The sequence below is a fragment of the Alosa alosa genome, chromosome 22 (assembly GCF_017589495.1).
Source record: "Alosa alosa isolate M-15738 ecotype Scorff River chromosome 22, AALO_Geno_1.1, whole genome shotgun sequence".
In the NCBI taxonomy this organism is placed as follows: Eukaryota; Metazoa; Chordata; class Actinopteri; order Clupeiformes; family Clupeidae; genus Alosa; species Alosa alosa.
The window spans coordinates 22,318,762-22,333,761 of record NC_063210.1 but is presented as its reverse complement, the minus strand read 5'-3'; the positions used below and the strand labels follow the sequence as shown (position 1 = coordinate 22,333,761).

Below are 15,000 nucleotides of genomic sequence, written 5' to 3'. Positions count from 1 at the left end.
CCACCTGCGTGGCTCTCTCCCGATCAATCCGCCTGCCTCCCTATTTTTTTAAACAATTTCCCTCTGTTGGTTTTGCATAGCAACAGGATGCCTCCGACTGTTTGTCGGAACGGTTGTCCTTTCCCTGAACGCGAGCCAGAGCACATTGTGATCCTGTGTCGGCCGATGAATATTATGTCAGCATGTCATAATAGCTTAAAAGGCTTAGAAATAGAATTCCCAGCAGGGGATGATGGCTGCAATTTTGCTATTATGACACCATAATAGCATGTCATGTCTCGACTCAGTCTCCAAGAAAGAGTACCTGGGAAAAAAAATCAAATAGCCGGCCTCATCCAAACAATTTGGACAGGCTAATAATGGTTCTCAGCATTCTTGGTTAGCCGCGTTAGCGCGATATCATAGCTCCACACTGGCCTGGATTGATGACTACATGCTGACCCACAAGGGATCTGGCAGTCAGTGTGTGCCACAAATTATTATCCCTCTTGAAAAACCAGCTCTGACCTCAAACTGCCCTACGAAGCCCAATCACATTACGCGCCAACCTTCAAGAAAAAACGCAATCTGGGGATACGTCATGTTTCTAAAATAATCACAGCACCACGCTAAGAGATTGATAATAGACTAATTAAAACATTCCGAGCCAGCATTCGGTAGCGTCAAGTGTGTGTGTGTGTGTGGGGGAAGAGAGGATTTTTTTTTTCACACTTTACAATAGCACACCACTCCAATTACGGCAAATGGCAACATGCAACAAAGGCTAATAATTCACCTTTAGATTCAGCATGACGTGACTATGATAAGGTCAGTTTCACACATACAGATACGCTTCCTCTCACAAGACATAGAGGAGATGGAGATGGAGACACCTACTGCTGCAGGATAATAGAGTGGGTGGCTGTCTGAATGAGTGAGTTCAGACAAGATGCAAGAGGTATTTTTTAATGGACTGGGGTATTAGGTGGTTATCTGACAATAAAGGGGGGTGGTGGTGCAAAGGTGTATGTTCTACGGGTGGTGCTGGAGCGGTCATATGAGGACAATTTTGTTCCTGCATCCATAATTCCTCTAGGCTGACCTTTGGCCTTTGGGTGGAGATGGGGGGGGTTGGGGGTTGGCGATGGACGGAGGTACTCACCGAATTCGTCGCAGACGCTCTCGTTCTCGACGAGCGTGGGGTGCTCAAAGGTGTCCCTGCAGTAGAGGATCTGCGTGCTGCTGGTGAGCGAGGCGATGCCGCCCAGCGCCAGGACCACCTGGTCCGTCAGCAGCGAGGCGGGCCGCTCCCGCAGGCGCGCGATGACCGAGCGGTACCGGCAGTACTGTGGGTAGCTCAGAACCAGGACACGTTTGTCCTCACCGTCCTCACCTGGGGACGGACAGAGGAGGAGGAGAAGAGCGAGAGGGAGAAGGAGAAACTGACATTAATGTTTCAAACTAAGGCTTGTGGCAAAGTCATACTCCATCTGCATGTGGAACCATCTAGAACCTGATTCAAAGTCATGGCTGACGAATCAAATGCAGAAAGGATTAAAAAAAAAAGGAGCGTTATTTCCGCTAACACTGTAATCTTTCCACAGCCTTCTAAGAATGTTATTTAAATCTCAAGTGTCATCGTTGTCATGAAGTCATTTCACACAAATACACAAAGGGATGATTGAGGATAGTCAGTCAGTAAGTCCGAGCTCAAACAGGTTATCCAGCATACTACAAATATCAGAGGTGTAAAGAGGTGTAACAATAGGCATGGATCCAACATCCTTGGTCAGGTGATTCAACATCTTTGTTCACTTAGTTGTTTAGTGTGATTTGTTATTAGTTTGCGGTAAACAAATGCAATTGAGATAAATACAATCAAGACAGGAATTCGCAGGGATGTCGGCCAACTGTACGCCTATTGTGCATCAGCCTACAAGTGATTTTGCTCTTGACAGAAAAACTTGTTTTGCATCTTTGTGCAGCACTAAATTGAAGACCCGTGTGGAAAGCAGAGAATCCGATGGTAAGCAAACCAATAGCTGCAATACAGAAAAAAGTAGCCAGTCTATAACACCTTTATCCAATGATTAGACAGGACTTCTAATTGACTAGCATCCTCTCATTTGCTGCCGTTTAATTACAGCTCATCACATATGAAGCAAAACAATTATCGTGAGCTGTCTTTTAAGTCTTAAGAAGGGCGTTTGCCCAAACTGCGCTTTGAACATTGGCCTAGTTCATGCATTGTGAAACGATTAAGCCTATGAATGTCCTGAATGTGAGTATGCGCATAACCCCACACCTTGACTTACTGAGAACACAACGCTGTGCTGTGGGCACAGAGTGGAGAAAGTAGAGTAGCATTGCTAACATTGTGTTAATAGCGGAATAGCACTGCTAACATTGTGTTAATAGCGGAATAGCATTGCTAACATTGTGTTAAAACCACATTACAATGGCTGTAACACCACAATTGCACAGGGGCCTTTGTTATCAGACAGCATGTGTTGAAGATTACTCTGGGAGCAGCTATGGCCTTGATCTGAATTAGCCAGTTTTGTATAAAGCTCTTTCACATTTGACATGTGAATGGTACAGAGATGAAAGCACAATCAGGATTACCGGTACTTCAATGTTTTATGATGCTTTTTTTTTCTTATCTTTTTTGACAATATTATGTACTTTACTTTCCTTTAACCATTATCTGCCCTTTTTTTTATTCATGTACAGCATGAACTGTCTCTGTGTATGAAATATGCTACATAAAACAAACTTGCCTTGTTACTGCGTGTCAGGTGAGAATGTCAGACATAACATCTTCTTGTCTAAAAGTGTGTTTATTTATGAATTTGTAGTCATAATTGATAGATGTCAATTCCATGCTATAGGTCTACACTGACCTAATTGTACAGTACAGTATATCATCTGTCCAGTTATTTACGTAACTCCAGGTTAATAAATAACCATCTGTCTTCCTGGAAAAAGCTGTTTAAGCATTTCTTTCCACAGCCTTCTAAGAATGTTATTTAAATATTAAGTGTCATCGTTGTCATGAAGTCATTTCACACAAATACACAAAGGGATAATTGAGGATAGTCAGTCAGTAAGTCCGAGCTCAAACAGGTTATCCAGCATTCTACAAATATCAGAGGTGTAAAGAGGTGTAACAATAGGCATGGATCCAACATCCTTGGTCAGGTGATTCAACATCTTTGTTCACTTAGTTGTTTAGTGTGATTTGTTATTAGTTTGCGGTAAACAAATGCAATTGAGATAAATACAATCAAGACAGGAATTCGCAGGGATGTCGGCCAACTGTACGCCTATTGTGCATCAGCCTACAAGTGATTTTGCTCTTGACAGAAAAACTTATTTTGCATCTTTGTGCAGCACTAAATCGAGGACCCGGGTGGAAAGCAGAGAATCCGATGGTAAGCAAACCAATAGCTGCAATACAGAAAAAAGTTGGCCAGTCTATAACACCGTTATCCAATGATTAGACAGGACTTCTAATTGACTAGCATCCTCTCATTTGCTGCCGTTTAATTACAGCTCATCACATATGAAGCAAAACAATTATCGTGAGCTGTCTTTTAAGTCTTAAGAAGGGCGTTTGCCCAAACTGCGCTTTGAACATTGGCCTAGTTCATGCATTGTGAAACGATTAAGCCTATGAATGTCCTGAATGTGAGTATGCGCATAACCCCACACCTTGACTTACTGAGAACACAACGCTGTGCTGTGGGCACAGAGTGGAGAAAGTAGAGTAGCATTGCTAACATTGTGTTAATTAGCACTGCTAACATTGTGTTAATAGCGGAATAGCATTGCTAACATTGTGTTAATAAGCGAATAGCATTGCTAACATTGTGTTAAAACCACATTACAATGGCTGTAACACCACAATTGCACAGGGGCCTTTGTTATCAGACAGCATGTGTTGAAGATTACTCTGGGAGCAGCTATGGCCTTGATCTGAATTAGCCAGTTTTGTATAAAGCTCTTTCACATTTGACATGTGAATGGTACAGAGATGAAAGCACAATCAGGATTACCGGTACTTCAATGTTTTATGATGCTTTTTTTTTCTTATCTTTTTGACAATATTATGTACTTTACTTTCCTTTAACCATTATCTGCCCTTTTTTTATTCATGTACAGCATGAACTGTCTCTGTGTATGAAATATGCTACATAAAACAAACTTGCCTTGTTACTGCGTGTCAGGTGAGAATGTCAGACATAACATCTTCTTGTCTAAAAGTGTGTTTATTTATGAATTTGTAGTCATAATTGATAGATGTCAATTCCATGCTATAGGTCTACACTGACCTAATTGTACAGTACAGTATATCATCTGTCCAGTTATTTACGTAACTCCAGGTTAATAAATAACCATCTGTCTTTCCTGGAAAAAGCTGTTTAAGCATTTCTTTCCACAGCCTTCTAAGAATGTTATTTAAATATTAAGTGTCATCGTTGTCATGAAGTCATTTCACACAAATACACAAAGGGATAATTGAGGATAGTCAGTCAGTAAGTCCGAGCTCAAACAGGTTATCCAGCATTCTACAAATATCAGAGGTGTAAAGAGGTGTAACAATAGGCATGGATCCAACATCCTTGGTCAGGTGATTCAACATCTTTGTTCACTTAGTTGTTTAGTGTGATTTGTTATTAGTTTGCGGTAAACAAATGCAATTGAGATAAATACAATCAAGACAGGAATTCGCAGGGATGTCGGCCAACTGTACGTCTATTGTGCATCAGCCTACAAGTGATTTTGCTCTTGACAGAAAAACTTATTTTGCATCTTTGTGCAGCACTAAATCGAGGACCCGGGTGGAAAGCAGAGAATCCGATGGTAAGCAAACCAATAGCTGCAATACAGAAAAAAGTTGGCCAGTCTATAACACCGTTATCCAATGATTAGACAGGACTTCTAATTGACTAGCATCCTCTCATTTGCTGCCGTTTAATTACAGCTCATCACATATGAAGCAAAACAATTATCGTGAGCTGTCTTTTAAGTCTTAAGAAGGGCGTTTGCCCAAACTGCGCTTTGAACATTGGCCTAGTTCATGCATTGTGAAACGATTAAGCCTATGAATGTCCTGAATGTGAGTATGCGCATAACCCCACACCTTGACTTACTGAGAACACAACGCTGTGCTGTGGGCACAGAGTGGAGAAAGTAGAGTAGCATTGCTAACATTGTGTTAATAGCGGAATAGCACTGCTAACATTGTGTTAATAGCGGAATAGCATTGCTAACATTGTGTTAATAGCGGAATAGCATTGCTAACATTGTGTTAAAACCACATTACAATGGCTGTAACACCACAATTGCACAGGGGCCTTTGTTATCAGACAGCATGTGTTGAAGATTACTCTGGGAGCAGCTATGGCCTTGATCTGAATTAGCCAGTTTTGTATAAAGCTCTTTCACATTTGACATGTGAATGGTACAGAGATGAAAGCACAATCAGGATTACCGGTACTTCAATGTTTTATGATGCTTTTTTTTTTCTTATCTTTTTTGACAATATTATGTACTTTACTTTCCTTTAACCATTATCTGCCCTTTTTTTATTCATGTACAGCATGAACTGTCTCTGTGTATGAAATATGCTACATAAAACAAACTTGCCTTGTTACTGCGTGTCAGGTGAGAATGTCAGACATAACATCTTCTTGTCTAAAAGTGTGTTTATTTATGAATTTGTAGTCATAATTGATAGATGTCAATTCCATGCTATAGGTCTACACTGACCTAATTGTACAGTACAGTATATCATCTGTACAGTTATTTACGTAACCCAGGTTAATAAATAACCATCTGTCTTCCTGGAAAAAGCTGTTTAAGCATTTCTTTCCACAGCCTTCTAAGAATGTTATTTAAATATTAAGTGTCATCGTTGTCATGAAGTCATTTCACACAAATACACAAAGGGATAATTGAGGATAGTCAGTCAGTAAGTCCGAGCTCAAACAGGTTATCCAGCATTCTACAAATATCAGAGGTGTAAAGAGGTGTAACAATAGGCATGGATCCAACATCCTTGGTCAGGTGATTCAACATCTTTGTTCACTTAGTTGTTTAGTGTGATTTGTTATTAGTTTGCGGTAAACAAATGCAATTGAGATAAATACAATCAAGACAGGAATTCGCAGGGATGTCGGCCAACTGTACGCCTATTGTGCATCAGCCTACAAGTGATTTTGCTCTTGACAGAAAAACTTATTTTGCATCTTTGTGCAGCACTAAATCGAGGACCCGGTGGAAAGCAGAGAACTGGATGGTAAGCAAAACCAATAGCTGCAATACAGAAAAAGTTGGCCAGTCTATAACACCGTTATCCAATGATTAGACAGGACTTCTAATTGACTAGCATCCTCTCATTTGCTGCCGTTTAATTACAGCTCATCACATATGAAGCAAAACAATTATCGTGAGCTGTCTTTTAAGTCTTAAGAAGGGCGTTTGCCCAAACTGCGCTTTGAACATTGGCCTAGTTCATGCATTGTGAAACGATTAAGCCTATGAATGTCCTGAATGTGAGTATGCGCATAACCCCACACCTTGACTTACTGAGAACACAACGCTGTGCTGTGGGCACAGAGTGGAGAAAGTAGAGTAGCATTGCTAACATTGTGTTAATAGCGGAATAGCACTGCTAACATTGTGTTAATAGCGGAATAGCATTGCTAACATTGTGTTAATAGCGGAATAGCATTGCTAACATTGTGTTAAAACCACATTACAATGGCTGTAACACCACAATTGCACAGGGGCCTTTGTTATCAGACAGCATGTGTTGAAGATTACTCTGGGAGCAGCTATGGCCTTGATCTGAATTAGCCAGTTTTGTATAAAGCTCTTTCACATTTGACATGTGAATGGTACAGAGATGAAAGCACAATCAGGATTACCGGTACTTCAATGTTTTATGATGCTTTTTTTTCCTTATCTTTTTGACAATATTATGTATTTTACTTTCCTTTTAACCATTATCTGCCCTTTTTTATTCATGTACAGCATGAACTGTCTCTGTGTATGAAATATGCTACATAAAACAAACTTGCCTTGTTACTGCGTGTCAGGTGAGAATGTCAGACATAACATCTTCTTGTCTAAAAGTGTGTTTATTTATGAATTTGTAGTCATAATTGATAGATGTCAATTCCATGCTATAGGTCTACACTGACCTAGTTGTACAGTGCAGTATATCATCTGTACAGTTTTTTACGTAACCCAGGTTAATAAATAACCATCTGTCTTCCTGGAAAGAAGCTGTTTAAGCATTTTTCCCCCTCTTAGGATTACATATCCATTAGCTGGTACTTAACAGCCTGAAAAAGCACAAGAGATGGCACTCTTGTGTCGGTCAATTCCTTTAATCTTTAATAAGTCAATTAAGTTCAGAGTTACCTCCAATAAAACCCCTAAACAATATGGCTTCCTATAAACAGGGCAGCCTACAGCAGTGGGACTCGAGCCAAGTGCGGTGATTAAAGTTATTCAGTGTTTCACCTGTAGGTTTAGGCTGAACAGCAAAGTCAATGTGAGCAGGATTGGAACGATGAACTAAGAGGAGAACGTCAAGCTATTCCCGCAGAGTTACAAGGCTAGTCCAAACAGAGGACACTGAAAAGATTATCTCTTCTCTTCCCATCTCTCTCTCCCTATCTCTCTCTCTCTTCTCTTCCCATCTCTCTCTCTCTCACATGCCCTCTCTCTCTCTCTCTCTCTCTCTCTCTCTCTCTCGCTTTTTCTCTCTCTCTCTCACTCTCTCTCTCTCTCTCTCTCTCTCTCTCTCTCTCACACGCCCTCTGTATGATGAAATGCAGAGTTGCGGGATGCTTCATTTGACTGCGGACCAGACCGCCGTTTTTAACCTGACGGCGCTCTGTTAGGAGACGCAGCGGGCGCAGAGAGCCATCTGGGCGGTCAGCCCAGTCCGATCCCGGCAGCGAGCCCTGGGCTCCCCCTGCCTCGCGGCGCCAGCCACCGCAAAAAACCCTTGCAAAAATCCCCCTTATAACATCCAAAAACACAACATAAAATGAAATAACAACATGTTCAAAGTTCTTTACGCAGACTGAGCGAGCACAATGCTGTGAGTCCAAACTACTGGCTCGAGTAGCAGAGCAAAAACGACCCCCTGTAGCTGCTGAGCATTAATATTTCAAAACGTCATTTTTTATAGCATACAAAATGTAAACTAAAATGAAATATAAACTATATGTCCAAACTTTGCCTGGAGTTCTTCACACATAATGGCTGCATAGGACACTATGTGACCATACTGTGTAGACTCTAGTGACTCTGGACAGATTGACCCCTGTGGTGTGTGTGTGTGTGTGTGTGTGTGTTCGTGTGTTTGTGTGTGTGTGTGTGTGTTTGTAGTGTGTGTGTGTGAAAGCATTTCATGTCTGTGTGTTTGTAGTGTGTGTGTGTGTGTGTGTGTGTGTGCCCCTGCGGTTGCTGGGCAGTGCAGTAAATGCCTGTGAGAGGTCTGTGCGATCGGGGCGATGGGCAGCAGTCTGAAGCGGAGCTCTGCCTGGGAGTTGTAAAACACAATCCGCTCGACACGGTCAGCCCTCGCTTACATGTGTCGCCTTACTGCCATCGAAATCCATCCCCTGCTCTGCCTGACCACAGGTGGTCTCCGCGCTGGAGCTCCTAACGGGTGTGTGTGTGTGTGTGTGTGTGTGAGAGAGAGCAGCACCGAGCAGAGTCACACCAGAGACGTGTCTGTAATGTCCATGTGTGTGTGTGTGTGTGTGTGTGTGTGTGTCTGACTGTGTGACTTTCCGTGAGTGCACATGTGTAACCTAAGCAGTGCCGTTTGTGCAAGCTCATCCTAGTTGATTAGCTGTCATAAAGCTCTACTCAAAGGCCTCTTCAGTGGACAGATGTTGATTAAAAAAAATGCTTTTACGAGGCATTAAATCACTGCCCCTCCATTCCCTCCTGACCCAAGAGACACACGTTACACGGGAAGATTAAAAAAAGAGAGCGAGAGACATAAAGGCTTGGTTTCACAAAGCAGCCAAATTACAACCTTTTTGAGCCATCCCACCTGCCATAACTGAACCTCTTTTCAAATGATCCTCAAGAGATTGGCTGATGGCCCCATGAAGACATCATCACACATTGATTGGCTGAGCTTGGCCTTCTATTGGATTCCTATTGGTTGTTATTACATCTCTTTTAAGCTACTGGGTGTGTAGAAAGTCACGCAGTGCACTTAGGTGCAGTTCAATTAAGATATGCACAAATCCAATTCAAGTGCTTGGGCATACATTATATTTAAAAACATGAAATGCTTTCACATTTGTGGATGCAAAGATAACATACACATTTCTGTATGCCTTGTAAAACCTTTTTTCTTTTTTCCTCAAACTGCTCATCTTTTTTGTTTTTTAACCTGTAGCACTTTGAGATCTATGATGAAAAGTGCGTTATAAATAAAATGTATTATTATTTATTATTCATACACAAAGTTATGATGTACATGATACATTTATCCCACACACTATACATTCTTTACATTTTTCTATTATGCATGCATGCTCAATACAGACTAATACTATCTACTGAACAATATAAACTAATACTATCTACTCCAATCGGATAGAGATATTGTGCAATGTATGAATGCATGCTATCTGTTGGCATTCTTATCAGCACAACACAACACATGCCACTCTCTCATGCCACTTTCTCATGCCAACATGAGTGGCATTCCCCACCCCCTCCGCCCCGCCGATGACACACATATCTGTTTGCGCCTTGAGAGGCTATCATAGGCTCTTTCCTCCCTCCCTCTCTCTCTCTCTCTCCCTCATTCCCTCCCTCTCTCCCTCCCTCTTTTCCCTTTTCTGCAATTAGCATGCTTGAAGTTGGGTTTCAAAATGTCCGTATCTTTTATAGGGCACACTGGCCTCGTGCTAATCCCCCCGGGGAGGCTGCGTACATTTTGCTGATTAGATTTAGCTTTGGGGCAGAGAGAGAGAGAGAGAGAGAGAGAGAGAGAGAGTCCATCCTCTCTGCCACATAGTCATTTAGTTAATAAAATCTAACCTTTTTCCAAAGAAAGGAATTCTTATCTTTTGCAATTTAATTGGTAAGGGCTGCACTATCATTAGAGTGTACTGGAAATCACATTATGCAATTTTCGTTTAATACCCTTGACAAGCAGCTTTTGTCAAGAGGGAGAGAGAGAGAGAGGGAGAAGGAGAGAGAGAGAGAGAAATGGGGAAAGAGAGAGGGAGAAAAATAGACCGTAGGCAGTGACTGGCTGCCAAAATCAGCCCTAAAATCTGTTCATTTTAGTCTCATGTCTTGTCAGATCAGGTGGGTTGGCGGGGAGGGGGGGGGGTGTTGGGGGTGAGGATGGACTGTATTTCTCAACTTTGTCAGCATTCTGATTTACTACTGTGAATTTACATAACACCTCTTCGTCTTCGCTGCTGTCTTCTCCCGGTGACAATAAGCTCCAATTAAGAGACAAAAGGAACGTCTGGACAGAGAGACACACCTTTTGAATATCAATTATGTACGCAGCTGCCAAAAAGGGCTGGGTGACAGATAGGTAGGAAAATAAAGAGGAAAAGTGCATAAAAAGCATGACTCAGAGTTTCAAGCTACCCCGTCAGACTGGTCCTTTGAATTGCAGATTTTTTTTTTTTTTTTTTTTTTTTTTAAAGGGACTATTGTTTATTTTCTCGGTGGTTGTTGATAAGATGGAAAATATGGGTGGGTTGAGGGCCCGTATTTCCCAGTGGAACAGAATGTGACATTACAAGATAGAAGGGGGGGCTGGGGGGCTGGGGGTTGAGCTCAAGTTGAAAAGGAAACATACAGCACAGCAAAGGACCTAATTGCACCCTGCTAGGGTTCAATTCCAGAGACTAGGACTCACTGGGATTATGTTACACTGCAATTTGCAACACTTAATCGTTTGACTAAACAAATGTACATTGAGAGTGAGTGAATGAGTGAGTATGTGAGTGAGTGAATGTGTGTGTGTGTGTGTGTGTGTGTGTGTGTGTGTGTGAGTGTGTGTGTGTGAGTGTGTGTGTGTGTGTGTGTGTGTGTGTGTGTGTGTGTGTGTGTGTGTGTGTGTGTGTGTGTGTGTGTGCGTGAGTGAATGAGTTTGTGGGTGAGTGAGTGAGTAAGTCACTGTGTGACTGAATGAGAGAGTGTCTAAGTGAGCGAGTGAGAAAGCAGGCTCCAAATCACCTGTCAGCTTTGGTGGTATCTCGCGGCTTTAAGCCCAGTGTTTTTCCTCTGCCATGCTCCACACCACAATTAGAGATAGCCCCAGTACGATACGAGAGTCCCTCTACATCAAAAGCCTCTTTGATTACATTTTACAGAACCTTGACTGTGAGACATTGTTCCATATCAGTAACACATCACACTTTTCTCTCTCTTCTTTTTTTTTCTTTATCCCCCTTTTCTTTGTGTCTGACGCCAACTATGTTGACTAAGCCTCAAGGAAAACAAGTGGCAGTGTGTTCTCGTCCGTGTTCGATACGTGCGGTGCGTAACCTTCAAAGTCCTCCTCTCTCAGCCAGATTTGGGTTCTTAAAAAATACCCCCCCAGACACACCACCACCACCACCACCACAAGACAAACAGAGGCTTTAGGTTGCATTCCTGCCTGGACCCAGCCCTTAGAATCTGCCATTACCCAATATATTCAGCTGTCAGTGGCTCAACCATTAAAAACAATGCTTTAATAGCTACCTGTCTCTGTGAAATGTGCAGGTCAAAATATCAACTCGACTGCTATGTAGGGAGAAAGGGGGCATGGAGCCAGAGACATGGAGAAAATGGCTCAGAGTGACTCCTCACGGCAAGCCCAGTAATTATCGGTTCAATCGTGTGATTATAATTGTCTTACATTTGTTAGCTGTTTGGTTTTGCATTGTAATATTGATGCACTTTGACACAACATAGGGTCTTAAAAGAGGAGTGTTAGTGGCGGGAGGGGGTGGTATTGCACCATCACCATGGCTACAGTTCTCATACGAAAACCACTCATTATAATGAACGAAATTGCTTTTAATAAATCCACAGCTTTAGAGAGTGCTCAAATTGTGTGTGTGTGTGTGTGTGTGTGTGTGTGTGTGTGTGTGTGTGTGTGTGTGCACGCAGCCTGTGTGTCTGTGATCTAAATTAGCGGCTGTACTGAGCTGCCTATACAGAGTACATGAAAAGTATCATCTGAATGAATGACTCCCTCTCTCTCACTGTTGCATTGTTGCAGTAGGCAGAGGTGGGAGTAGTGTGTTGTTCCACATGAAGGACTTGGCCCTACACATGTGATCTATCTGTGCTGGCGTGCTCGGGCGTCTCAGAATGTGCCAGTAGGAATACTACCAGCTGGAGGTGGGGGGTATATTAGCACCGTTGTGATGAAATACCAAAGACACCACCAGTAGCTCGTCAGAGCAGAGATGACAACAGGCACTCGACATAATAACGCAAGTGGGGCAATGTTGCATTTCATAAGCACTGACTTGCTGTTACCTTACCAGGGCATCTTTACTGGAAAAAACAACAACAAAAAAACAAAACAGAAGCAGAAAAAGGAGACAAATAATAATAAACAGACACAGTGGAACACCAGAGAGATCACCTGCTTTTACTGCAACCTCCACAGAAAAGATAGGACAGTTAGTGAGCAGCGGGCATTCTGCCCTCTCTCTCTCTCTCTCTCTCTCTCTCTCTTTCTCTCTTTCTTTCTGTCTCTATCTCTCTCTGTCTGTATCTCTCTCTCTCTGTCTGTCTCTCTCTCTTTCTCTCTCTGTATCTCTCTCTTTCTCTCTCTCTCTCTCTCTCTCTCTCTCTCTCTCTCTGTCTCTTGCTCAAGCTGTTTGTCTTTATTGTCTCGGGGAGAGAGCTGTTAGCTAAGTACGCGTGCAGGATCCCATCTCAGAGAGGGGGCCCCGACATATTTGTATGATTTGAATCTATCAGCCGTCTTTATGTTTAAATGGAACTAATATACCCCCACCGGTGTTTCATGTCTCGGCGGGGGAATGAACGACCATCTAACCGAACCGTTCCCAAAAAACCTTCCCATGCAACCTCATCTCTCTTCAACCAGAGGCCATCATCACGGCTCCCCCAAACAAGCTGTTCTTTCACTGAGCAAATAGAGGTCCTTTAAAGCATATCATATTTTCATTAAAGAAAAAACACAGAGCGAGCAAAGGGAGAAAAATAATGAAAAAAAAAAAATATATATCTCAGAGGAAACTTTCTATTGAAACCTTGTGCCTGGAAAAACACAGTACGAGTTTGTTCCCCTGGCTCAATTACCCCAACACTCCGATTGCCTTGTTAAACACTGCGCACAAACACACACACACACACACACACACACACACACACACACACACACATCCTGGTCCCTGCCAAACCCCAGCCAAAAGAAACAGGGCAGGAAGATCTGAGCGTCAATACATCACAATTCGCAAAGCATAGAAAACCAGGGTGACTCCGCGCGCCCAACTTCCTCCGAACACCTCCGTAATTTTCCCCTTCACTCGGGGGGTACAATTTTATCAAACCCGCAAACGCCCTGAGCTACTTTTTCCAGGGATATACCCTGGCGTCAAAGGCAAAAACGCCCACCTGACGACTTGTGCCACCTGCCTGTATGTAATTACGCTGGACATTCCATTGTGGAACCTAATTTTTTTTTTTTTAAAGGCTGGCTCCTTAGCAACGGTCCAAAAGCTTTTCTACTGGTGGCCTCAAGCTAGCTCTGAATTGTCGGTGGTATTGATTGCTTGATTGCTAAGTTTTGTAGTGTTTAATAGGCCCTGCTGAAGAGAAAAACTAACCCAGCTTTGCTACACTGTGTCTTCTCTCTACTCTCTCTCTCTCTCTTTCTCTCTCTCTTTCTCTCTCTCCCTGGGAGGATGCAGTTGTAAACATAGTGGCTGTGAATCAATGATGACAGGCCAGAGTAGACGTTGACTGTCAGGTCAAGAATAGCACTTTAAAACCAAACAACACTTATTTCTCCCCCAAGTAACTCACAGAAACATTAGAGGTTAAAACACCCACCCACCCACACACACCCACACACACACACACACACACACACACACACACAGCTCTGCAGCTAATCACAAGCACAATCTACTACTGATCTCTAATGATTGGCATTAAATGGCATACCTATTATCATAGCTTGGCTACAATACCTTGATTATGTAACCAATGTTTGGCAGCACAGACATGTTTTTCATGAGGAAGTTTAATAATATGTTTGTTGACTTACACTTGAAAGTCACTCAGTTTAGGAGATTAAGCAGGCATTCTGTTGCATCACCTTCTTATAATCACTCCTCTAATTAACTAGTGACATTGTAACCTTTTGTGTGTCCCCAGGCGCTAACAACACTGTTCCCACACTATCTACTTGTGTTGTCATTCCAACCCTCCTGCACGGAGCACCATACACCGAACGTGGACTGGGCTTGCCAGCTCGGTAAACACCAGCAGAAACCTGCTCTTGACCGCAAACTGGAATAACTTCAGATGATTTCATTTGCCTTTCTGTGTGCCCATAGAAGAGAGTACTTCAAGTGCCTTGAGGAAAATCTTTTCAGCATGACCTTACGTTGCTCTTGGGGGCATGGAGGCACAGCTGAGGTTAGCATGCTAAAACCACTGAGCTAAGACAATAAAAGCAGTGGAAAATGAAAGGCCTCATTCACAAAAACAAGACACGTATAAATGCCGGGCCTTGTTCGCAGTGCCCAGGACCGCTCAATTGTGAATGAAACAGATGACTTGGGAGACTGAGCTAATCCATCTGCCATGAAACACAATCAGCACTTTTGTGCTGGGCCACAGATCAAAATGTTGCGTTTCGGTACACATAATCCAAGTCAAGGAAAGTATGCATGTAATATTTGATTAGGTCCAAAAAAGGAGTTCTAGGACCTCATAAGCAAATATAGCCATCTAGGCATGGCCATCATG

The 15,000-nt window shown here is 42.6% G+C and overlaps 1 protein-coding gene across 1 annotated transcript in view; it reads right to left on the bottom strand.

Moving 5' to 3' along the window:
- arid5b (AT-rich interaction domain 5B) overlaps positions 1 to 15,000 on the bottom strand; it is a 103,367-nt gene that overhangs the window by 69,325 nt on the left and 19,042 nt on the right. Inside the window, 1 exon segment of the mRNA XM_048233051.1 lies at positions 1,142 to 1,372. Within this exon segment, the coding sequence (XP_048089008.1) occupies positions 1,142 to 1,372 (231 nt within the window).